This window comes from Gavia stellata, chromosome 4, assembly GCF_030936135.1.
Source record: "Gavia stellata isolate bGavSte3 chromosome 4, bGavSte3.hap2, whole genome shotgun sequence".
NCBI lineage: Eukaryota > Metazoa > Chordata > Aves > Gaviiformes > Gaviidae > Gavia > Gavia stellata.
This window is the reverse complement of record NC_082597.1, coordinates 44,407,743-44,434,430: the sequence shown is the minus strand read 5'-3', so window position 1 is coordinate 44,434,430 and position 26,688 is coordinate 44,407,743. Positions and strand designations below refer to the sequence as shown.

The 26,688-nt window shown below is 38.3% G+C and overlaps 1 protein-coding gene across 2 annotated transcripts in view; it reads right to left on the bottom strand.

Annotated features, from left to right (window-relative positions):
- SYT1 (synaptotagmin 1) overlaps nucleotides 1-26,688 on the bottom strand; it is a 129,514-nt gene that overhangs the window by 67,081 nt on the left and 35,745 nt on the right. The window contains exons 3-5 of one of the 2 annotated variants that reach the window (XM_059816778.1): nucleotides 14,081-14,203; nucleotides 10,650-10,817; nucleotides 7,101-7,268 (exon numbers count right to left, since the gene is read on the bottom strand). In XM_059816778.1, coding sequence (XP_059672761.1) covers nucleotides 7,101-7,268; nucleotides 10,650-10,817; nucleotides 14,081-14,203 — 459 coding nt within the window. The remainder of the gene's footprint in view (nucleotides 1-7,100; nucleotides 7,269-10,649; nucleotides 10,818-14,080; nucleotides 14,204-26,688) is intronic. The other variant, XM_059816779.1, reaches the window with a different exon arrangement.

Genomic DNA, 26,688 nt, shown 5'->3' with positions numbered 1-26,688 from the left:
TGAAACACAACAGCATCTGAAAAGAGGTTAAATGGTTTCTATGGTAATCCCTGACATGGTCTAAATTGGTGTTTAAGAGCTGACAGAGGAAAAAAATGAAGAAAATGGCTAATCCCTTTCTTTCTCGGACCACTATTCCTGAATCTTTGTCTTTAACCTTTTCAAAAATACATCTTTCTCTGATGCTTCTGAAAACCAAGATCTTTAAGTTCTACTTGGAGTGGGCACAACAAAGCGAGGAGACCAGAGTGGCATACTACGCCTCAACCTTTTAGTGAAAAAGCTGTCATCTTCTTTGTGAGAACTTCTCTTTCCTTGTGACTGTTAAAATGCTGGTATCTGTTCTGAAGGTCCTTCTAATGACACTTAAGATGGAGTATTTTGATACAGCCATCTTACAGTTTCCCTTAGCTCATGATCCTGGTTTGTAACACCAATCAGATAACGATTTTTGTCACTGGCGGTTTGCAAAGGGAGGGGAGAAAGGGAAACAAGCTATTACCCTGGACTACTGCAAAGCTTCTGCCTAGAATCCCAGTGAGAAATGCAATTTCTTTCTCTGGATAATGCATTCACTGATGCTGGCAGTCAGAAAAATAAGTAAGTGCATAAAAGTCCGGGTGGAGAACAATGCAGGAAAATTTCATATATAGCATGTTCTGTGGCCCTTTCACACTGATCAGCTGATTCTGCAGATGCATTTGCAATCCCTTCCAGATTACAGAGCTTTATAACTGGGAGTACTCCACGATGATGGCTGAATTCCCTGGAATTCCTTCTGCAGTTTCCATCCAAAACACCTCTTCGTACTGTAGCTTTAGTGCCTTCCACTTGGAATATACTTCAACCGGTGCAAATGGCTGATACATCAGCCATCTGAATGAATCACTTGCAGATACATGGAAGATGCTGGAATACTTCCAGCATCTAAGTGATATAAATTCTGCTTAAGTGTTTTTAAGAAGAACTCTAAGATGATTTTGATCCCTCTCAGCATCTTTCTCAAAACCCTATAAAAACACCATTCAGAACATTGCTTTCCAAATGCCACTGTATGTTTAACATCCAAGCCCAGTGCTTGTGAACTCCTTGGCTGGTCTGGCCTCTCTCCTCTATTAAGCATTTTAAAATATCCTATACCTGAACAATAAAAACCCACACAATAATATTAAGAGGCAGAGATGGGGAATTGTCCACTATTCCTTCCTTCGGCCTTGTAACTTTCTACAAGGCCTTTAGGAATATGTCTTGTCTAGAATCAACATTAATATAATTATTATTTTGTGCACAGATCATCAGATGCTTAGCACCAAGTGTAGGATCTACTTCGTCAGCACAGTTTAACAGCAAGATGCCCTTCCATACTTGAAAGTCAAACGGTAATCGGTATGTTTTTGACAAATCAGCAATACAAGTTTTTCTGATCTCAGAATGAATACTGTCCAGAAACAGAAAGGCCCCAGCAGAACCTGAATTTAACACTATCACTGAACTTCTCCTTCTTGTCTACTGTCCTCTGTATTGGAATTTAGTATCTGTAAAGCCAGACAGTCTGAGATGAATCAAGACAAGTTCCCTTTTGATTTCAAATAAGCCAATTACATTCTTTTTGTTATAACACAAGAATGCCTCTGACCTCCTAAGGTAGGTGTCTCTTTCAGAGAAGGAGTTAAGAAAGAGAATACTCAACAAAGGTATGTAGTTGGATTGTCAGCAGTTTGAGTATGAAAGGCAAGAAAAGAAACGCAAAATGCTAATAGCCTGAAACAGTACCGTAACTGCTCTGCTTGAGTCATATGGTTTTAGCTTTAAAATCACAACATTTCTTCAATTTCAAGATGAAAACCAACTAATTTACTGCTGAAGAATTTCAGATCAGGCTTGCTTATTCTCAAACTTAAGAACCTCTGTTTTTTTCCCTGTCTCACTATCAAATTCAGTTCCTTTGCAGGACAGGTGCTGCACTTAAAATGTTGAACGTGTGTTTAACATTGTGCATTTACTGTATGTAACTCTGCCACAAAACCTGAAAATTAAAACCTCCTTAGATTTAACATTTTAAAGTTTTAATTGGGTATAAGAAGAAGTGAACTTGAGAAAACTTGAACTCCATGCAGAAAATATAGTGATCCAATATAATATGCAGCTAAATAAAGGAGACCTCACATTTTAAAATTTGTCTGACAATCTGACAGCATCTCCATAGGGATAATGATACTTTCTTTCATAAAGCACTGTGCTAACTGCAAAGCTATATAAGAACTAAGCGTTATTATTAGAGAAGGGAAAGGCCTATTAGATCATCTGTCCATCTCTGACAGAACAGAAAATGACAGTGATTTGCTGCTGTGATTTGACAGTGACATTTTTAACAATGTCCCCTCCTCTTAACTCTCTGCAAGTTTCGTTGCTGAGGATTCAGTAAGCTAGATGGCTTACTAAATTTGTCAGTCTCCAACTTCTATGAAGCATACTGAGGTACTAAATACACCCATTTCAGGCCCACTTTTCCATATCCTTCCTTCAATTTTTATTTTTTGAAGAGGGAGGAAAGAACAATCCTCATGAATAGCACATGCCAAGCTTCACAGAATTGGTCTTCCACTCCCCAGATAGAGACCACTTGCATCTCACCCCTCTGCAAGGCAGTACTGTAGCATCTCTCCTGCTTGGGATTTTGCATCATGTAGGAGAGAAGCTGTTGTGTGTCTTGCTGGTGTTTTCCAGCAGACTTCCAACTCAGAAGCCTTGTACAAAATATACCCATAACAACCCACCATGGTATGAGCATGCATCCATCATGTAACCTATCCATGGTGGATGCCTGATGAGATAATGCAGAGTCTTATATGATGGCAGTCATAAGAGGTCTGCAGAACTCTTGGTGGTGGATACTGGCAGGTCAAAGATCCTTCTCCTCACGGAATAAGGCTCTGCTTTTCCACTGCTTTCAAGGGAAAGAATTGTTTCTGCTCTTCCTTATATTCCCTAAAATTTCTTGGAATGTTTGCTACAACAGGTTTTCAATTTAAGTGCCAATATAACAAAATGTCTGGAGGGAAATCAGTTGAAGTATTCAGAAGATGACTCTCAGTATGATTCACACTGCTGTGAGCAAAGAGGAGGTCTGTCTGGCCTTCTGTACTGGAGTGATAACAGATATTGGATGCAGTGTGTACTCAGATAAAGTTAATGGCGGTGACATCTCGTAGATGACACAGAGGAGCAAACTCCTATCACCTGTTTTTTAACACTCTGTGCCTAAACCATTATATGTCATACTTGGTAAAAGTGAATAATCTTTCACTATCTACCACTCTTCCCTCCCATGCTCTTACTCATATGAAACTGAAGGACTACTAGATAAATCACCTCCATATATTCACAAGGACAGCAGAGCTAAAAGCAGACAGGGAAAAAGGATTCAAGGTATGCAGCTCATTAGTAGTGGCCTCCCCAATATTTAGCAGTCATTGTACAGACTTGTACATCCCCAAAGCCCTCTCACAGTCATAACAAATGCTTACATAAAGCCTTGTACCTTCGAAGTGCTTCACCAACATACAAATATATTGATAAGACCTGTCCCGGAAGAGAATGCAGTGTCAGAGAGATGTCATTCAAATGGCTGTGAGAGGTAGAGCTTCAAATATTTCATTAAACCTTCATCCTCTGCCATCGATTTTAAGCCCATTCAGAAAAAAGGGTGGAAAGTACAGTGGAGCTTTAGAAGCAAAAGGAAGAGTAACTGCTCATAAAATGATTTTGCCCTCTATAATTGCAGTGTTAATTAAATTGTATATTCTGTGACGTGCACCAACTGAATTCGACATAAAGTGAAATAAAAATAAGATTTTTATACTTATTTTGACTGATGCCACCCAGATGGTTCTTTCAAAGTGACTGGTGACAACTGCCACTGATGTGCTTTGGTATACATCTTGTTTAGGGGTCATAATTAAAACATTAAGGATAGTTTGGCATCTGATAGTTAATTGCAAACATATTTAGAATTCTAGTTAGTGTTAGGTTGTTAAGAACTGACAAACTGATCTAAGTGCTGTAAGGGCAAAAAAGGAAATAAAACATGTCATACTTCAAATATTGCAGACCACATACAAACGTGCTTTTCAAGGACAAATTCATTACACAAGTATAACATGTAGAATAGTCTACAAAAGATTTTTTGGTAGTAATATAATTACATTTGTCATACATTTTTGAATGAAATCCAGTTACTTAGGTTTTAATTTGTTTTTGATCATGTTTTCTTACCATTAATAAGCCAGACCACTATTTCAAGTTCACGATCACTACCAAGAGACAAGCATGTGTCTGTTGCTACACGTCTGGCATAGGTAAACCATGTTAGCCTTTGTATGTGCAGTACTGTATTCCCTAATTCTGAAGCCAGGGTACTGCTTGGTTGCAGCTGTATCTGCTGTGATTTCTGCAATGTCTGCTGTATCAGCTGATAACAGGTTTATGGAGATAGGACCTCTCCCACCTCTCTTTGTCCCCTACCTATTATCTCATAAAATCTACTAGAATTTGTATGGCATCTTTGGTGCTGAGCAGAGGCTGGAATATCGAAGATGATCTTACAGGTCTTTTCCAACCATAGTGATTCTGTGATTCTGTGATGGTGAGGTATTGGCAGTAGTCAAATATGTAAATATGAATGACATTGCCTGGGAAACACAGCTCCCAAACCACTGACAGATATAACTCTCTTGGTTCTTCGCAGAGATTTCTTTTCCAAACTGGTTTCTCTGGGGTCAATTTTTATTTGTACAGGAAGGTCAGGAGCTGTTGTAGGAAAGCTACCACTAATATATAGAAAACGAAGTCTAACAAAGTCTCCAACTAACCTAAGTTATGATATTTTTCCATATTTATTGGATACTTTGGATGCTTATAAGCATAGAGAGCTCCTGTATTATAAAAAAATATTTAGGGGTTGGTGCAAGCACAGTTTTTCAGGGTGTTTTCATAGGATGATATTGCCTAGCTTCTTATAAATAAAAAAGCCACACATCAGTAGCAACATCAAAAAACTTTACAAAAATGACAATGTTTTATTCTGTATCTATAGTGCCTTAAATTTGAAGAAAGGTGAGGGCAGAGGCTCACACAGGAACTAAGGAAAGCTAGTTTCTTCTAGTTAACATGACTCTCATGCAAATATATTTGCACAGACAAATGACAAACACATGTAAAAATACACATCTGTCAGTTCATTTGGGCTCTGAAAGCACGAATAAGGTACAACCTAGGTTTTGTCCCTACTGCAAACTATTCAAAGTTCTTGTAATACTCTTCTAATATCCAAATACTTTAAGAATTATTTCTTTTAATTACCTTCTTTTATTTTAATAAAAAGTTCTTTCCAAGTCAGAATGCATTTTTGGCAGTAGCTCATACTATATTTCAAGCAACTTTAACATCATTTTGTATTAGCACGATATGAACTTTATGAAGCAACCAAGGGACTGAGTCAGGTCTCACTATGGACATGAGCTAGAAAACTCAGGAGGCAATGTTCTATGCTACAAGACAGATGAAACCCTACACTAATCTATGCCATGTTATCTGTCACCTGCATATGGGGATATCACTGTTTATGTTATAAAAGTTTAATGTTACACTAAAAAGGTGAAGGTACAATTCCTTTTTGTGTAGTATTTGGCTTCTGTTATGTGTTTTACAACAGAAAAACATGAAATACTTTGATATTGCACACAATAGTGCAATAAAAGTCCAGTTTGATACTTAATAAAGTTTGGAAGGCTTAATACACTCTGATTTCACCTTTCTAGCTTTCCAGTATGCTGCGGCTTTAAAGGAACAGGGCCCTTGAACTGCAAACTTCCTTTTTCTCTTCTTTGCATTTTTCTATTTAGCTCTAATAGTGGAAGAAAAATATAGCATGGCTACCAATGTCATATGCAATAAGAGAGCCCTGCAAATGCTGTCACTATGAAACAATGCCATGCGGAATAGTCTCAATGTAGCAGTGGCTTTCAAATCAATAATCAGTAGAAGAAAAGTATCTGAAATACAGTCTTTAAAAGCAAACTCTCAAAAAGGCAAGACTGAAATCTACCGTGTTTGAAAATCTGAGAAAGCTGCATAGCTCAGCATTTGCTGAATTTTTCACAACTTGTAGTTTAAATCCAATATTCAGGTTTTCGTCACTCGAATTAAGGAAAGATTTCATCCAGAGATTGTTCCTTTAATTACAGAAACTAAAGTTCGAATCCAAAGCAGCTTATTAGCTAAATTAGACAACGAGGAATTCAGACTCAGATTCCTTCTTCTCCCACCAGAGAATTGAAGCACGCTGTGCACTCTGACTATTATGAGTGGCCAGATATTATCTAGCAATCAAAAGGAAAAAAAATGTAAAACTGAGTACAAAATGGTCTTATAATAAGCAAAAAGGTGGATGTGCCTGTATGAACAACCTCACAGAATGCACAATATAGTGATGAAGTATTTCCAAGAACTGTTTTGTGTACATGTAGCACTATGCCTACTAAATAATGAACCCACAGGGTGTTGGCACAGAAAGGAAAACAAAAAAGGTGATTAATATTTGAGTGTGATGTCGTTTCAAGGTCTTTGTCAAATGCATGATTCTAATCAATGGATATTATTGCACAGCGGCTCAATAAAACTGTAAGATATTTAGATGAAAGCCTACCATTATCTTCATGCACAATAAGATGCCTTGAGATGTAAACACTGAGAATGATTAGGGCTACAAAGAAGCCGAAATGCACACTGCTCTTACAATTCAAATGCAAATTCTATGTACCCAAACTGCATCAATTCAACAAAAAGTCAAACTCATGAAAACTTTCTTAATATGTTGCATAAAGTATCAAAAAGTTTGAAAATAGGATTAACAAAGGAGAATGTACCATTCAATGAGTATTGGAAAAGATGTTTATCAAAAATTTATCAGGCGAAGTAAGTCTGAGAAATGCTGATAACAGATGGGAGCTGTCTCGGCGAAAAAAAGGTTGCTAGTTTGACTGTTTTGCTAGCTGAGGATAAAAGTGTCCTGGGGGAAAAAAAAGTCTGATTTTTCTTACCTCTTCCTTCTCTGCACTTTGCAAGTCCCTCCACTCCTCAGTGACGTGACCGAAGTCCACTGTGTTCATCGCAACCTTATATTCCCCAATGATATCATGTTTGGAGAAACGATCGAAGTCATAAACTGCCATCACTAAAGTTTTTCCACCCAGCTCGGAGTATGGCACCTGCAAAGAAGAGAAAATGACAAACTTCGTACCTGAGACAATAAAGATCAGTCCACTACAATGCAAATCTTTTTCTTTGGTTTATCAGCTGTCATCTCAGGTAAATTGAACTGCAGAGAAAATTATGAGGTGTATTTGTTTCAGAGTCACCAGACGCAGTATTTTTTGAGACCAGGCTCTGGCACCCAATAGAACAATGTGGCAGCTCACTCATCACTCCCCGGTTTTTTCTCATTCTACTTCAAATCATTTTGTGGGTGATGAAACTGAAAGAGGAAGCCCAATTATTTGCACTGAAGACACATGAACTTTTCACACAATGGTGTCTTTTCCTCAATAAATCAACTGTCATCACTCAGAAATGTGTAGCTCCCAGACTGATGAAAAAAACAGAACTGGCTTACTGTATCTGACAAAGTAATTAGACACTAAATAGTTCTCTTACAGTACCACTACCTAGTACTTACCAAGGCATATTTTTCATTATGACACCTTTCACACTGCAGACACTAAGGTGCTTTTAAGTCATAGTGTACAGCTAGAAATTGTGGTGGCAGAGGGCCAAGTTCTGACTAATTCTCCAGCTGTTCTGATGTGTTTCGGACAGATGCTGTGCGTTAGGATGCTTATGAGTCACATTTTTAATATTCAGATGAAGATGTGCAGTTCAGGTAAGCTACACTTGAGTGGCTGTCTGGAGAGGACTGATTTAGGAATTGTTTGGATTTGCACTGAACACCTGGTCAATTTGAATTTATTCTGCAAGTATAAATGGTTTCCACGGGCTTCAGTAAACATTTCTCTATTGATTGTCTATATAAAGAAAAATGAAAGTGTGGCATTATCATTGGCCTTGTTAACTGCTGTATGTTCCAGTCTGTTTAAACCCTAGGAGTGTTGTCTTTTGTTACTCTTTGGCTTCCACTTGCTTTTTAAAATAACTTACTAATAACATGAGTAGTTTCCCTTTATCATAACATGTTATATAATGTTTCAAAGAAGCTTTTCAAGTTGAGAGCCAGATCCAGCTTCCATTACCGAGTACAATAGTTTTAGTGTGTACAGGGTTGTGTATTGTAATAAATACTATAGCAAAATGTATTTTGATTCTGTAAATTATTTGTAGCTTCTAAAAACCTATAGAAGGCAAATGTATGTGGAAAGCAAAATCCTAAATAAATTCACTATTATTTTTACACAGCCTCGAAAACAGGAGAAGAGAAATGTTCTAAAGTTTCTTTCTCCATCAGTTTACAATACCACTTCATGGACCAGGGTCATTTGGAATGCATGAAAAGACTACATTTACCATTATTTACTTTTTTTTTATCATTAACTTGACCTCAGTAAAGCTTATTTTAGCCACTTTCCTTTTTAAAGAAGATCTAGCAGCAGTGCTTCCTCCATTCATTACCTCTAAAGCAGCCTCAGCCTACAGCTTTGCTCAGGACAACCAAGGATGTCCTTGGCTCTAGTGAAGAATCGCTCCCTCTCCCTGCTTTCTGCTCTGCTCAGAAAAGCTCAGCCTCTTGACTTAATGCAGGTGAGACCTTGGTAGGAGGACATGTATAGGAGTGTTTTACTGGCACAGACATGTCACTCTTCCAGACATGAACCCTCTTCCCACTTTGGGCCTGGGGAGGAACACCTCTCTCTGCCAGACTGGTGTAGTCCAGCTGGGATTTCTCAGTTTCCTTTTGGCAGCACAGTGCGGGTATACAATTCAGACAGCTGGAGCCTGACAAACACCTGCACCCTGGAATGGCACCATGGATGTCTGGGAAACAGAACTGAAAAGGGGACTAACACAGGGAACCTCTCAAAGAAGAGAAGGAATGAGGTCCTGGGCTCAAGATGCAACACAGCAGAAACACAACCCATCTCATCCCCATTAGCCCTGCTTTGGGAGGAAGGCAGGCAGCTCACAGCTGTGCCCTGGGAGAAGGTAACAAAATGGGCCTGGGCTGCCTGGTGGGCAGCTCTGCCAAAGAGAGAAATGGGAAGGATGACTACAGAAGCTCTGCATGACCTGAAGCGGGTCACAGAAATAAGGCTCTGCCCAAGTAAATGAGATTTTGTCAGTAGTTCCCATGGAAGTTATTTATTACAGTTGCAGCACTTGTCTTTTTTACTGTAGTCCGTAGAAAAATGATAGTACTTGGCATGCTCCATTGGTCTTCTTTTGACTACAGACCATGGTATGCAGGGGATGATCAGTACCATATTGGGATGCACCTAAACACTCTGTCAGGTCTTGCATGGAAAGCAAACTTTCTTCTGGAGCATAAAATTTGGATATTAAAGATGTGACTTAAAACAAGCGGACATTATAGCCCAGGAGTGGATGACCTGATTTATAATTTGTGCCTTCATCGTAGATGACAGCATTATTGGTTCGTTCTTTTCTTTTGTGAGCTGCACAGGAATCTGTAATTTCTAACTCTGTTTTCTTTTAAATACTCTCTTAGGAAAGCTCAAGAAAGAAAATAACTCCCCACAAAAGATTATTTTTATGAACATCTTCAAGGGAAAAAATAAGCTTATATATGCAGTAGTAGTTCTGGCCTCCAGGGATATCTTTCTCATTGAATGATTACATAGCCTGAGTCTTTCACTGTTCCTGTTTTCAATCTGTAGCTGTCGTTATAAGATTGGGCATAGAGAGAAAGGCCTAAAGTAACAGCAGAGGAATGTATATTAGGAGAAGCACTATGAGACATGCTGTATAGTATTCCTTTATTGTATTTAACTGGGGTTTATGTACGGCTACAGTTTTAGAAAAACACCTTTGATAGACGCTATTGGAATGACTTAAATATTGCAACGTAAGGCATAGCTACATTTATATAATTCATGTTATTAAACTTGAGACATGATTTCTTTTCATATGTAAAGTAGCATGGCAAAGAATTGCTATGACAAAGTCTAGCAAGATTAATCTGCCATGTTGTCCTTCATCCATTTACCTGCCTTGAGTTTTAATTTTTTTCTGAGGGGAAAAGAAATGGTATACTGAAATTCATAAATCAGACTACAAAGATATTTAAAGAAAATGCTGGTCTAGTGAAATCTACCTGACATTTGTCAAAGTGTCACTGTTTCCTGACTTTCTTGTAAATTTTATCCTGCCATAAAATATGGATCAGATTGTCATACATCAGGATAACTGAAGCACCTAAAATCAAACTGTGCCTTTTACACCTACTGAGATCTGACCCTATGTTATACCATTTTCATCATATGATTGAATATCAAAGGTTCCTACAACATGAAAAATCACTATGCTGCAGTTACCAATTAACTAAGATGTCTAACTTTGTAGCCAAGCATGAGATACATAGTGGTTAAATAAAAAAGTTTCAATAATTTTTAAAAACATACCTTGAATGTAAATTGCTCATTGAAAACAGGGTTAAGGGTCTTTCTGTGGACTTTTGTCTCATATTTCTTCTTCTTATCAGGCAGCAGGAAAACTTTCACATAGGGATCAGATGTACCACCCATATCTAATGCAGGCAGCTCAGCTGCTTGAATAATCCCAACCAGAAGCTGAAAAAAGAGAAAAACAGCAGAATGAAATTTCAAATAGATATTTATAAAAAACTGTAACAGAGAAATAGACACGCAGACTCTATTTCTGGTCTATGAAAAACTATTCCCCCCCCCTTCAAGGAAGGCAAATGAAGCGACACTATAGAATTTAGAAAACCAATTATGGCAGATGCAGACTGTACAAAGGCTGTTTTTAAGCAGAAAAGAGGTTTTCAAAGGGCAGCTGATTACAGCTAAATACAGACTTCATTTTTTTACAGACTGCAATCAAACAACTTTCAGTTGCTTTCCTCTTGTGCATTATTTTTCTATGCTGGGCACCATGAATAGAAATCACATTATTAAACAATCAAGAATGTCTAATTTTGACTACAAAATTTGTATTCTAAATCCCCAACATGTAACCTCCCCCCCCCAACCAAACACAAAAAGGTAATATATCAAATGCCAAGCCTCAGGCAGAGCTTTGTTGAAAACAAATGGATCTTGCAGTCTTCCTTATATTTAACTTCTCTTGCTGTGTATACAAATGGGTTTAGGTAGTAAACTAAGGACAGCATTTTCAAAAAATACCCCATGAAAGCTAATCTTTGGTAGCTAAATCCTAATAACAATTCGTAATCGCACTGCAAAACAGAAAAATTAGTTTCTTAAATCTCTTACACACTTTTAAAAATAAGACTGAAGCACATTTGAAACTTGTAAATGCCTTGGCCATTTTTTAAGTGTTGTAAATGAAGGCTTATGTTATGTTATGTTATGTTATGTTATGTTATGTTATGTTATGTTATGTTATGTTATGTTACGTTATATAGACAACCCAGCCTGTATTAGGCCTCACCAGCATAATGGCATTGAGAGAAAGAAAAATACTTTTAACCTTGTTTCATAGACACAGAACTAAGGTAAACATTAAAGTGACTCTTTAAGGTCAATCTGGAGACAAGATATTAAGAACTGGGAATGAAAACTGAGAATATTGTCTTCTAAATCAGTGCTTCAGCTGCAATATATTTGCTTCTCTCATGGATTAATTGTTTAAAACTGGAAACAGAAGCTCTAACAACTGGAATACAGAACAATATAGTCAATCTAGGAAAGATGCTTCTGAGAGATTCCTCAAAGTTGGACTTATTTTTACCAGTTTTAAATTCACAGTATGGCCTGCATGCTTTCCCACCTATAGGACTCTTGAGCTCCATGAAACATTTTCCTTTAGCTGTAAGAAACACTTCTCCTTTCCTGTCTCATTCTTATTCTAGATGCATAACTGTTCATAAATACATGGATAGGCTCAGGATCTACATCAAGTCTTTCACATCGAAGAGTGAAAAACAAGTATACGACTTTTAGGTAACAGAGTGGAAAAGCAATTCAATTTCTTTTTAAATTTCTCTCTCTAAAACTGAGGCATTGTGCTCTGGAGAGTACATCGGTCATCTTGTCTCCATTCTTAACCCTGTGCAATATATTAGCCAGATTTTTGGTCTGTAGTTTCATGCCACTGCGCTATACTAATCTAACTGAATCCCCTCTTCTACCCTTTTATATCATCTATCCTCTGACAAATTCCAAGCTGCAACATAGTTTAGAGCAGCAAAATAAAATAGGAATCCACAACTCGAATAATGTATTACCTTAATTAAATACTACACACTTTTACAGATTTGTTGCCTTCCCATCCTATTTCCCTTTGTAAATTATAGTTCACAAAATCAACATTTCCTTTAATATAATTCACACAGAAAGTTAGTTTTCATATTTTAAGGAAACTGAAATCCATTTGTCAGAACACATTTGCAGCTTTTCCTTCCTCCTCTTTAGATCTTCTGCTTCTGAAGGTTCTAATGCTTCATACTGATTTCATACTGATTTCAAGGGGGATCAGCGTGACTCATGACAGGGCCAGGGAATTTGCTCTGGGAGTCAAGGAAAACCTCCTTTAACCGCAGCTTCTTGAAATGCTTCAGAATTCTTTTTGGCTCTTGCATTGAAAAACAAGCACAACTACCAGAAGACAGTTGAAAAGACAGGGAATACTATGTATTATGCCAGGTCATAGCTGTGTCTAAATAACCTGTTACTGACACAAATTTTTCTTAATTTCTCTTGTTTTCTTTGTCTTGCAACAAGTAAGTGTACTGCATTTCATAAACAGCATCAAATAAAGAATCTGAATGTGGAAATAAATCACAAGTACATGTGGAAGTCAGTTCAGACAAAGACTAGGAAATAACAGGGATTTAAGTTCAGTAGTCATTTCTCTCCCTAAATAGAGAAGAATGATGTAGTTTTGACTGGAGTTGTCAAAAAATTAAATGCAGGATATGTATTCTCAAGTTCACTGGAAGACATGCAGTAGAAGTGAAGAAGTCAGATGTGTTGGTGTAGTTCAGTCCAAAGTTAAGCACAGTGAGTTTTAATGTGGGGCTGTGTGTTGGTACAATTGACAAAAGTGATCCCAACCACAGCAAGAGGCCAGGGAGCGGAATTAAATATGAGCTAGTTCAGGATGTAGCCAGACCTGTTACGCAGGTTGATTCTAGGTCTACATCACATTATGGTGTCTATTCCTACTGAAAACTTGGGTAAGTATGCCAGAGTTTGGTCTTACCAGCTTCAGGGTAGGGTACTGAAGGAGTATTAGTCCTTGACTGGAGAGATTCTTCTTGTCCAACTTTCCTGTTTTTTTAGGGACAGACCTTTTTATGTGAACTTTTGCTCTGAACTAAAATTTTCTTGGCTAGTAGGTGTACTTTCATGGAGAGCAACAGAACCTGATGCAGCTAGTTAATAAGGCAAAGTGCACACTTCATGAAGTGAGAGAAAGCTACTCCTGGCAATCTTATCGACTTGTGAAAAGACCCACAATCAATCAACTTACTTTTATGTCCCTCTTTTTTTCCTCCCATCTTTTGTTTGCTTACATTTTAAATACCTGAAGGCTGAAGCTATCTTTTACTGTCTGCATGCAGACTCCATAATATAATGTGGGTTGACGTTGATTGGTGACACCTTAATATGTTATTAACCATTAGATAAAACTGTGTCTTCAATTTTGATTAAAGGTGTAATAGAAACTCCGAGTACATTTAACACCAATTTAGTAGTACCTCTGTCATGGATCTTCAGTCTTGCTTTCTCCCTTTATTCCATGCAAGAAGTAAGGATTTCAGAAATATCTACTGTAACTAAATGTATTACTTCATTCTCCCCTTGCACACACAGAAATTAAATGTTACAGGTTGATTATTTCAAACCTGATTGTTCTGGAAGTCATAATCCAAAGAATATTGTATTTTCCCTAGTTTCTCCACTTCTTTGGGTTCTTCCTTCTCTTCCCCATCAGTCAGCCCAGTCTCAGCATCATCATCCTTAAGAGCCTAGAAAGAAGGATTGTAATATTCATAAATAAGGCAAACTTTTAAGTACCAGTTTAAAATAGACACTGTCCTCAAATCTATTTTAAAGCCATTAAAAGCAAGCATGACAGCAGAAATCTAAATATGCAGTTTACATATATATTTATACTGTTTAGGTTGCTCAAGAAGATGTTATAAATCAGCAAGCAAGCAATGGAAGCAGGAAGAAAGCTTCTTGGACTATTACAAGCAACTATTGTTATAAAACCTGAAAGTAGAAACAAAACATCAACTCGGTATCAAAAAATTCTTCTGGGCTCACACTGGCTCTTAAAGAGGCACAAGGAGGCAAACATGCTATTAAATAAGCAAAATCACACATTCATTCAACTTAAGAATATCTTGGCAATGTCAAACCTGGTTGTGCATGCTGTGAATTGTTTGCAATTGGCAACATGTTTCTGTAGGATTACTATGATAAAGAGCATGTGCTGTGGGTGTGCTTCCTACAATCATATGCCAAACATTTTTCATGTTTATTTAGAATGAATATGGAAGCAAAGTTTTCACCATGCCATTAGCAAATGCATGTTTCTCCTTCTCCCTCCCTCCCGAGACTGATTTCCTTTTTATTCATTCTCACTATAAAGCTTGGCTGAACCAAATTGATTGAAAGTTGCATTTAGTTTGCTTAGAAAGAAACACAAAAATAAAGAAATACAGAACTGCTTACAGCTTTGTCCATTGTATAAACCCTGCAATTTTTAAAGGACACAGCAGTTATCTTAGATTTTATCCATAATTAAAATACTAAATGATGCAATCATTTTTTTGCTGTACCAGAAAGCAGAAGTATTTGCACTGTGGAAAAGGGAATTCATACAATTATTAAACTATATGAACCATAACTAACTATGTAGATCTTATTCCAGCAGATTCTTGCCTGAGTAAGAACTGAAAAATGGGCAAAAGTGATGAGACAAATAATGAAAAATTGTGGAAAACGTGAACATTAAGTTAGGAGTGTGAAAACAGGAATCAATATCGAGCATTCATCCAGAATTATTTGCATGTTATAGTAAACAGTATGCTTCTCTATAACAGCCCTATCTGGACGAAAGTTCCTTCAGTATGGAGCTTCTGCTTGCAGAAACAGACTATTAAGTGCAAGAGTAAGTTTTGTTATGTTCTTTCTTTTTTCACTATGTGAGGCGGTCTGAAGAAACCTGCAGCATATATAAACAACAAGTTGCAGCTGGAGGTCTCTATCCAAAGAGGTAGCAAGGCTGGAAAGTAGCTATACCTGCAGTTGATGGCGGTTGGTGAAAGAAAGGACGTAAAAGCATTAACATTCTCACTCAGCCATGAAGGCAGTGGGGGCCATGCAACAGTTGTGTGGGTGTGGTAAAAGGAAAGACTGATATCTGAGGTAGAAAATGTTATTTTTCAGAAGCCAGATCTAGGTTCAAAAGGTCAGACTCAAAACTGTACAGTATTAAGCAATTATTTCTCTACTTTTTGAAATAAGCTAGAAATTCAGCCGGCATAGCTCAACAGAAATCAATGCAACAACATTGATTTATGCAAGCTGAGGAGCTGGGTTTGAGTTAAATATCTGAATGTTAGTGAACGACGGACTCTTTACTAGGAACATAAATTACAGTGTACCTGGATGAGATCGCTGGGAAAGGTTGTTAGTGGATGCGAATCACCTGTGATGTTGGAAGAGTAATACTTTTTGAACTAAACCATTTCTATTTGGAAGGGCTGAACTGCCTGAAATGAAAATTATTTTGAGACATTTTAATCACTGAGCTGCTAGTGAGTTACCTGGCTGTAGCACAACATTCTTGTTAGTAAAACAACAAGCATGACACTTCAAAACTGACAGGCTCTGTGGCAAGAGGATAAGGTTGGAGCAAAGCCAGTTTGAGGCACAGCCCTTGCAGGACCACACATGGGACTTTCAGGATATGGGGTAATGTGATTATGCCACACACCTTGATTTCACTGGTAATAAAAATAAGCTCAAGGTTTTGTAATCACGAAAGAAGAAAAAAAAGATGTGACTCAATTCAACTGAAGCCACCACATTTATCTGAGCCTGGAGACAACAGGAAGCAATAACTCAGAGTGGGATGTTAAGTCCAAGACCCACTGCTCTGAATCATCCAGTGTTGCCCTAATAGAGGACTCCATGATAGGAAAGTGACAAACATCACCAGTATATCACCGGTTCTGGGATAAGTACTGTATTTTCTGCTATTCCGTCTACTTTTGACCTGTGTTTTGTTTGAGACGAATATCCTACAGCCATTCCTCAGGGATAAAAGAACTTTCTACGCTAATTTCCAGGTATAAGGAATTTGTAACCATTGCATCAAGGCAATAGTTACATATCCATACTATCTCTTCTGTATAGCTGATCAATCCAGGAGATGCCAGAGCTGTGGGTAACTCAGTGTGAAAAAGTTTGCTATGACAATGGAAAATATAATAAGAAGCTAACGTCCCTCTTGCAAGGGAGTTTTGAAGTGCAGGCAGAAAACATTGCATGGGTGAGAAATTCTTCTCCACAGGTTATAAGAGGCCTATTGGAAGGTGAAAGCTATTTCCCAAGGGAGATGGAAAACATTGCACTTTACTCACATCAGCTGAGGAGGTATATGATTCTTCTTGACCTTGACTCAGAAACACTGAAGCACTAAGAAACACTAAGAATGAGATGGTGTTTGGATTTGGCCAAGGTTGGGGTGTGGGGGGAGGGAAGAAATGACAAATTATTATCTCTCCAGCAGTTTGTACATAATAGTTTTTACCGCCCAGAGAGGAATTTGCTTTCAAACTAGAGGTCAGTGCTTCAAGAAGAAGCTGAGTCAAAGGAAGCACAGAAGTTTCTCATGTTTGATGCAGCTGCTGAGTTCCAAAGAGGAAGAAGAATTAGATTTCATCAAAGTACTTGAAACACCCTGTAGGGATTTTCATTTTGTATTGAGATTCTTTGAAAGATCAATATTTAATGGAATAGTACTGCAACCCTCAATTCATAGCACACTATATCACACTCTATTGGATCTTACTGTTGTATTGCTACAATCAATTAAAATAAGTAGCTATATTTTATTGGTTTTAGAAACAATAAAATAGTTTTAATTATAAGCCAGCTTTTTCCTCAAGCCCCTTCAACTGACACAACTGTGATCAGAAAGCTTGGATTTAGATGCTGAGGAATATAAGCCTTTACTTTCCTAATATTTCTTTTAATTCCATGACACTTTAAACGCTTTTTCTGTGAAATATGCAACACAGAAATGCATTATTACATTGTGCTGGAGACCAGATTTATCTTTTCAAATTTGGGATGACTGTGAATTTCACTCAAGTGGTTTCTTCATTTCTGCATAACATATGCAGAAACACACAACAATGAAACCTCTATATCCTCTTACGTATGTTTAAGTATCTAAAAAATGTAGGCTTATATGTAAGCAGGTGTAGGAATGTACAAAAAAAATGTTAATCCAATACAACCATTACAAGGTGATACATCCACATCTAATGAAATCAGCAAGTGGGAAAAGTTACTTTGTGCCAGGGACCTTAGCAGAGCCACACAATATACAATAGATGTTTTTTTAGACCTGAAAGACAAAATAAATTTTTGAGCAACCTCTCATTTAACCCATATTTGCATGAGCTCTGTAATTAGTTCTAACCAAGGGTGCAGACACAAATCTACATATGGCATTAGGATTTTCTTTTCTGTGCCATGTTTAGTTAATCGTCTTCAAGCTCCTCTACTCTGTAGTGGTTCCTACAACACACAGGGCTAAATTACAGCAATCAGGGATCCACAGTTCAATCTGCTGGTTGTTTCTTCACTTCCGTAACATAATTATGAGTGGTTTTACAGTCTCCTCTTTTCTTCTGGGTTGTTAAAGAAAAAGCTTAATTTTCAATTTTTTTGTAGTTTCACCTTTTGCATAAAAAAAGGAATGAAAAATCAAAACTGCAGTTCTACAATCTCCACATCTTGCAGTGGCTTTTCACATTTCCTGAGCTTCCTCCCCCTCCCATTCCCCCAGCCGACAAAAGCCTCTCTCCAGCAACGCTGCCCTCCTGATACTGTCAACATCCCTTGCTTCCGGCTCAGTTCCAACAAAAGCCCTGCACCCTGTCACTGGGTTTACCCCACTACTATTCACCACAAACTACAAGAGAGATTCTGGGAATTAAAACAGCTTTGTGTACACTTTCATTTAATCCCTCCCAAAACTACGTGCAGAAATCGAGGGGGTCTGCAAGGGATTTATCACAGCTGGTTGCCTCCAGATTCCACGTGTGCAGAAGCTCCAGGAAAGCAAACTGATAAGAGACTCGGGTAACAAAGCTGCTCGGGGAGCAAGTGTACTTCCTTGCCTCCTGTAGAGCAAGGCAGAGGCCACAATCATGTCTGAGTCACCAGGAGAATGCAAAGGCCCATGAAGGTGTATTTTGGTCTTTGACCAGTTATCTTCATGTTTCAACGTTAACACCTACTTCATGTCACAAGCTATTTAAGACTGCAAGCAAAGTGCCTTTCACTGTCGTATGTAAAGAAAGACTTTAATTAACAGAGTTTTTAGGGTTCCTTCCATTCATGAGGTGGCCTATGGCCTCACCTTTAAGGAAACAAGCTGCCAGTAAGCAAGAAGGAGAGATGTGGAGAAGGAAAACACAACGCTGACTGCAGCCTCTAAGTTTATTGGCTGCACAGTGCATGCTGCCGTCCCGAGTTCCATTGCCGCCTGCCCCATCAATCATTCCATTTGTTCACACGGTGAAGGGGATATTTTTTTAATGTGTGAATGATGCCCAGTCCTCAGGCTTGTGCAATGCCTGCTGAGCTGAATGGAAGAAGACAATATTATTTTGTAGCGAGAATGTTCTGTGCCATGTCCAACAAAGAATTTATCAGAAAGGCAATTTTTCCTCTACATCTAGGAATGGCTGCATTTCCACTAATGGTGGTGCAGTTCTTATCAATTTCTCCCACATTCAAGAACACCATTATTCTGACCTGGCCAATTTTTATCCCAGGGGAAAAGAAAAACCTTTAAAAATTCCTGGCTGATTCCCTATCACAAAGCAGAAAAGCCTGCAATTGTAGCACATTCTCTCTCACAGTCCCTCAGAAGGAAAGGCAACATTTCATTCATTCAGCATCTGCTTTCTCTCCATGAATTAATTTAAAGACCATGTTGCGCATGGGTTTCCAGCGGCTGAGCCAGGCTTTGGTCATTGTGAAATCTACTTTGCCATTACTGCTGTAAGAGTGTTGGCCTCACACACCAGCAGTGGACCACACCGATGCACAGAATGAGCAAGACCCTGCTGCGTTCAGCATGCGATGCCTTGACTTTACTTCCTTGCTTGTTATCCAGGTTTTAAATGGTCTGTTGGCTTTCTTTCAAAAGGCTTTCTTTCTTTAGGAGCTCTATGACATGAGGTCATCGTGTTCGGCTTAAGAGCTCGCTGAATTGTTTGGGTACTAAAATACCAACTTATTCCGGTGCAACAGAAGAATACAGCAAATGCTGGAGGTGTTTAATGTAACATATGAGTACAGACATTCAAGTTGGAGCTGTTAAGCCCCTGGCCAAATCAACCTGTTTTTCTTGTAGCCAGTGTTTACTTGCTGAAAAAAGATGCAGCTGATCTCAGCCTGGGGGCCTATTTTGGAAGTCCACCCTGTGGGTCAGGGCTGTGCTTTGAACGCAGGGCCCATGTGCATGAACTAAAAGAAGTAAGCACTCTTGCAAGTACGCTAGCATGCTCTGCCCCCACTTCCCATATGGCAGTGCTTGGTTGCACTAAGCAGCAGGCTGTGAGTAGGAGGCAGCTTTAGGCTGCTTGGCCAGTGCATGCTGCTCAATCAATTGTTCTTCATCCTCCCGAAATGAATGGCAGCAGGCCAGATGGAAGCATGCATTGGTACAGAACTAGCTCCTCGATGTGGGAGGACCACTCTAAGTAATACATTTATTTCTGTTTGAAAAAATTTGTCATACTATATAATTAGGACTACATCTATTTAACAGTGAAAATTAAGCTAAACATAGCCAGACATGATTTATTGGGTGCCACACTGACCTATGGAGAGAAAGTCGGCAAAGACCTGTTCTTTTGGCTCAGTTGCTTAAAAAGAGATAAGATCATCCTCTGACCATTCTCTAAATAGGACTTTATCAAGTATCTGATATTCTCATGCTTGAAGGTTATTTTGATATTCATATTTATTATTCATCATTTTGTAAAGAATAAATACCTTTGCTTAAAAAGTAAACAATTACATATTCCCAAGGGGGTTTGCAATGTATACCTCACTGATATGAACTGATGTTACTGTTGCAGGTTATTCATACCCACTATCTTCAGGCACTTAGTGTAAGAGTTTAGCTCTCCATGTAATCAGTGGATACAGGTAAATGTCTTGAGAGTGTTATTCAAATCACTTAATTTAGGGAATAATTGCATACTTCCTAGACACTACTCATTAGGAACCTGCAGACTCTGGTTTTGAATAAAGAATTCAAAATTTGGTCTGTTAATCAAGAGAATGCAAGAAAGAAACATCCATGACAATGGAAGCTTCCAGTGGCAAGACTTTCAGTATAGAAAACAAGACATATAAGAAAATGAGTAGGATCTGTATCTTCATATCATCCTAACAGTACAACAGGTTACAATAAAAGTAATAAATGAATTATTTTACAGGAAAAATATCTTTAAAAGAGGAGGAAAAAGAAACTCAGGAAGCATGCAAAGCAAGGTCCTATGTCTTCTTGGGAGTGACTGAGAGGAAGAGACAGGAATGCAAATAAGCCCAGTCTTGTGGCTCACAGCTGTTGCTTCCATATTTTCAGGGTTCTGAAGTCTAATATAAATCCAAGTCACAAAAGAGTTTTGAGGAAAACCCTGCAGAACACAAACACTCATCTATAACATTGTATCTTCATGAACATGTTATTTTCACATTTTTCAGGAAGTTTTATGGGCCCTGAACAGTTGCCTTCTAAGGCAGGTGAAAAAACAGGACCATTGGTCAAGCCTGAGGTTGAATTAATGTACAAATGGGACTCAGTCAATCCATTTGACTGCCACAGTGTACTTATTGGGTTTGTTTTCTGAGAAAGACTTGTCCCCATTGTTTCTGACTAATTTTCTACACTGTAATGGCTCTGCAGTGCACGCTGTCTTTCTGAGTGAGAATTAGGATGTCTCATTGCATTGTGGATAAGCCACAGTGAGCATTAATGTCACCGTGGGCTGAAGATGCCAACAAACGGGAATTGGCATGCTGAGACCAAGACAGGTGGCACCATGGAATAAATACACTCACTATTCTCTAGGCATTCAACTGGGAAAACAAACAAGCACATGAGCAAACACTGCAGAAGAAAAGACCACTGCCAGCAACAGAGCTCCTGTCCCTCAAAAAGATCCTCTTGGATTATTTCTGGCAATTAAGGCTTGGGTTCCTTCGAGTGAAATCCAGGCTCTCTGGATGTCAGTGTGGATTTTACTGACTTCATTTTAACTGTCATCTTCATGCTGCCAGGTCAACACACACTACTTTGAAATATATCAGGGCACCTAACATTAAAAAGCTTGTTCCTTCAGTATTTTGTCTCCCTGAGGGCAAGGGTGTTTACTGTGGAACAGGTGAAATAGTCTAAGAAAATCATTATGTGCTGAAGTTCGGTTAGGTGCAATTGCAGCTCTCAATATCATGTGACTTTATAATGCCCTGATGTTTCACTGCTATTAATACATGAACATTAATCAGAATATTCTGATTAAGTACTAAGCACGTAACCCCTATGTAAAAGGAAGGCCTATGTAAAGGAAAAACAAACATACAGAGAAGTCAGGTGGCTGACGGAAGGCCACAGTAAGTCAGCAGCAGAGCCAAGAATATACTCCTTATACTCCCGGGTGTAGTACATATACCTGATCCCAAATCTCCTATTTCACCGAACAGACACATTCATTGTAAGCCAAATATCTTTCATAGTGACAGTGTTTTAGCCTGATGCAATGAGGAAGGACTGAACTATTAAATCTCCTTCTCCACAAATGCTTTGTGACCTAATAAAATGTTCAGACCACCACAACAATTATTCTCCAAGCAATAGGGCTAAATTTTAGTAATTTTTCAGTGCCGCTGTTCATGACTGAAATGATTACATCTATTCCTTTTCTCACAGGCTGAACTTAAGCAAGAATTTTGCTGTACCAATGAATTAAATTCAGACCCAATAAATCAGCAGCTATTATAGTGTCTCTGGAGCTGGGTGTTTGGGGGCTTTTTTTTTGCCAAAGAAAAGAGTAGTGGGAGCCAGCAGGGGCATTAGCAGAGACTGGAAAGTTATAAAGATGAAAATTGTGATGGGAAGATCTCGTAAAAAACCACTCGTGCTAGTTGTCATTCAGTTGCACCAACAGAAATGTGGAGTAAGACCAGTGAAGAGAGTTTGTTATGGAGCACTAAGAACTTAAGGCATGGGCACTGTACTGAGATGATGCGATAGCCCACAGCAAGTTTCATGAGGGACCAATAATTTTAGCAACACTTAGAAACTAAGACATTAAAAATACACTCTGCTTTCATCTACTTTTGATATGGTGACATTTACACAAAAAGAAAATAAAATTAGTAAGTTATTTTATGTGCCTATCAATTGTAAACTTGAGCTTTCTAGTACAGTTTGACTTAATATTTTAACTGCAGAAAGAATGACAGCTTTTCTTTCTAGCCTCCCCCCAAATACATAACCAACCAAAAAAATATCCAATCAGTTTAGTTCAGCCTCTTGATGTATGTATATTAAAGCTACTACATATAAATCTCAGCTGAGGAGCCAGAGCTGTCAGAAGAATATATGTATCAGAGCTTTAGACTAGATGCGTCCAAATAGCAAAATAAACCTACCGCAAGTGACAATCCAGAACAGTCATGAGACACAACATAGACAAGGAGGACATAGAAGGAAGAAATAAAAATTAAAACATCCACGCACAAACATTAGTAAAAACCATGGAGAAACGACCTTTTTGCAGTAGTACATTGATTAACAATTTGCCTCCCCTAGAAGGAATCCAATCCTCCCAGTGGCCCTTGGTGGAGTTGTATATTCTACTTGAAAAAGTAAGCATTGCCTGCAATGGAAATGGGTTTCAAGACTGAAAACCTAATCTTGTTTTCAACTCATCTCCCACTTTACCTCAATTACTTTTGCTCATAATCTATATTACACAAACAGTTTCTCATTTGAAGTTGTGTTCAGGAAAGTGGACATTTTGAGCACAAATATTCTAACAGAGACCAAAATTTTATTCCACTTTCTGTAATATCTAGCTGTCATGTGTGACTGTTGAGCTGACTGAGTCTCTATGTCAAAAGGATCTTTAACTATGTCAAGCTATATGGCTCTATAATGATTTGGCACAGATGTGCAGGTCACCATGAGTCCATGTAGGTCAGAAGTTCTCTTCGACAAAACCAGACTAAAATGGAAATTGTGTTTCCAGAAGCTGATACTTTCAATTTACCAAATGCTATTCCCTTTCAAGTTTTGTGTGCCTAGAGAACTAGGATCTTGCAAGATGCCAAGTGCCTATCAACTGCTATTATGCACTCTCAGCTGAAGGCAGAAGGTAATTAGCACTGGAAGGTTCAGGCCTAACAATGACTGAACTAAGCTTTTTGTTTTTTTTGACAACATTTCAGATCTTTGGTACTGTACGTTGCCCTTTATAATGGCATTAGATTTACATCTTGATCTTCAATTACTTTTTTTTAACATTAAAATTTTCTTCTTTAAAGAGCTAAAAGGCATTCTTGTTATTCCCCTTTCTATTTTATGCCAGAGCCTCTAAAGCAGTTCAACTTTCTTAACCAAAATAGTCTACATTTAGCATTGCCTTGAGTTCAGCTAGTGATGGTGATCCATTCACTTATTAAAAGTCTGACATTTACATCAACTGAGAATCTACCCTCCTTAGGTTTAACTGTGCAAAACAGAACATACGTATTTGTTAAATCCTAAAATTTTTGGGCAAAAGTATGTTTAAATAACTATACAGAATATTTTGAATGGAATCATCTTAAAATGTCAAAGTTTGAGCTCTCTTCTTAGACAAGAGACGCATGAGTCAGCTTTTTATCAGATTTCCCCATGAAAAAGGTAGAAATCAAACTCAATATTAATTACATAACGTAATTTTACATTTAAAATATTTATTTTCCAAGAATCCATGGTCATTTATCCAGGCCCTAATGAATATAATTAAAAACACTTAATAATATACTGTAAATACAACAATGGCTTTACATGATATGGAACACATTCCACGTAAATATCAATCAACAAATTGCACACTATTTTTCCTGCAACAAAGTATTAGGTTTGTTGTCATTGATAGAACATAACAAACATCTCAAGGACTTTTTCCACAAGCATAATCAAACAGTTCTTCCAAATTATTCTTGGTTCAATGGGAGGAGTTGGCTAACAGTAGCCCAGGGTAACCCAACAATTGATGATCTGATTTTCCATGCATTGCTGAGGGGGAAATATCTCACAACTACTTAATATTAATAGCCCAGAACAAAGTCTATAAATCAAATACAGGGAATCTATGAATGCTAAATCAAAGTACTTAAAGAAAAGGGGGTTGTTTCATTCATCATATAGAGAAAACAAAATCAGCATAAAATCTTTTTCAAGGGAGAACTCAAAATTTACGCTCTGTTGTTTTTTGAGCTCAGCCTCAGTAATCTTCCTAACCTTAGAATAGCTGCATCTACATTAGTGGTTTTGTGTAGTAACGAGGTTGTTTTCAGGTATGAATTTGTCTTGTGTTGGTGTCATGCACTCTAGTACACCAGTGTGACACATGAAGCATCTTCTCTCCAGGTGGCACCAAGGTTGAAGGTGCGCTCCAGGGCACTATCTAAGGTGCTCCACTTGCAATGTGGAGCAAAGGTCTCCAGCCATTCACTTTTTGTGCCTCTGCAGGACTCTGCTAGTTGTGGTAAGGCAATCTGGGGCAGCTGTAGAGAAATCTGCTTTGTATTGCCCACTAGCATGTAGACACACGGGTACACCTAGGATGGGCAAGTGGTATGAACTTCATTAGCTATAAGCATGCAATGTGTACTTATGGTCTGAAAACCAAAACAAATTGTGTCAGACCAAGCCTCACTCTTTCCTTCATCGCTCACATGATGACAGTGTGCACAGCGGTCACTATAAACTGTTGATACATACAGCTTGAAAGTAATTAATTTTGCCAAGGTTTACTTTATTGGTGTAGTGTATAGACTAGAAAAGTTAACTACTGTCTAATGAATCAACATTTTAGTAGTGGCTACTGCAATTGAGTAACATGAATAGGAATAAAACAACTGGATCTTCAGTTATTTTCTTTCCATGCTATCTACTGAGGAAGAACAACAAAAACTGTCCTCTTGTCTGATAATGGAAACTGGAAATAGCTCTGCAAGCTCTGTACCTTTGAAGCTTATCCATTATTTTCCTCCCCTTATCTGAGCTCCTTTCAGACTCCACTCATGTGATCCAGTTGCAGCTAGTCATCAGACTTGTAAGGCTTCCTTATCCACTCTCCTGATTTTGCTCTTCCCCTATCACATCTTATGTGCCTGGAGAAGCATGCTAACCTGTTCCAGGACTTTTAAGACTGGCTGATGAGCCACATTGGTGGCTGCTCCATCACTGCACAGTGGCATGTCACCACTTGTTCTGGACTGCTCCATGGGCCTCTCAGCTACTGTGCTCTAGGCTTCTCTTCTTGGATCTTGTTCCCGATCAGCTGGCCCTAGTCCTGGGGTTCCCAGCTTTGGGTTGTACTTCTAATCAACTTGCCTTTAGCCCAGCTTTCCTCTACATTAAATTCCAACTTGTGGAAAGAACTGCTCATTCCTGACCATGCTTTTATCCTCTCTCTTTGGCTGGATAAGCGCTCCTGGACTGCTCTGGCTCAACCTTACCAAGGGTCTTCAGAGCACAGGCTTGACTATGCAATATCTTTACAGTTATTGGCTCCTACTGAAGAGATTTTGCAAAGCAATTTTCTAAATCTCTTCAGCACTTTCTGTTTGAAAAATATTGCCCTTTGTCTTCTCAGCTTAGGAAATCTGGCAAGGCAGTGAGGACACATGGATACTTCACATTTTTTTCCCCATTCTTCTGCTTATTTTCAACAGTTTGCTCCAGGAAGGACAATACTAAAAGCTTTATTTTCTTTCAGGAACATATTAGTCAAGTCTATGGCCCTGAGGATTAGGTCCTGCAACCTTCTGCTTCTCTTGCATGAAGCAGATCTGAAGGACAAGTTTTTCTGCCCTTATGAAAATGATGCTGCTCAAAGGGCATTATGCTAATCTTTTCCTCCAAGTTACTCAGTTGACTTACAGCTACAAGTATGACCTGTTATCTTTA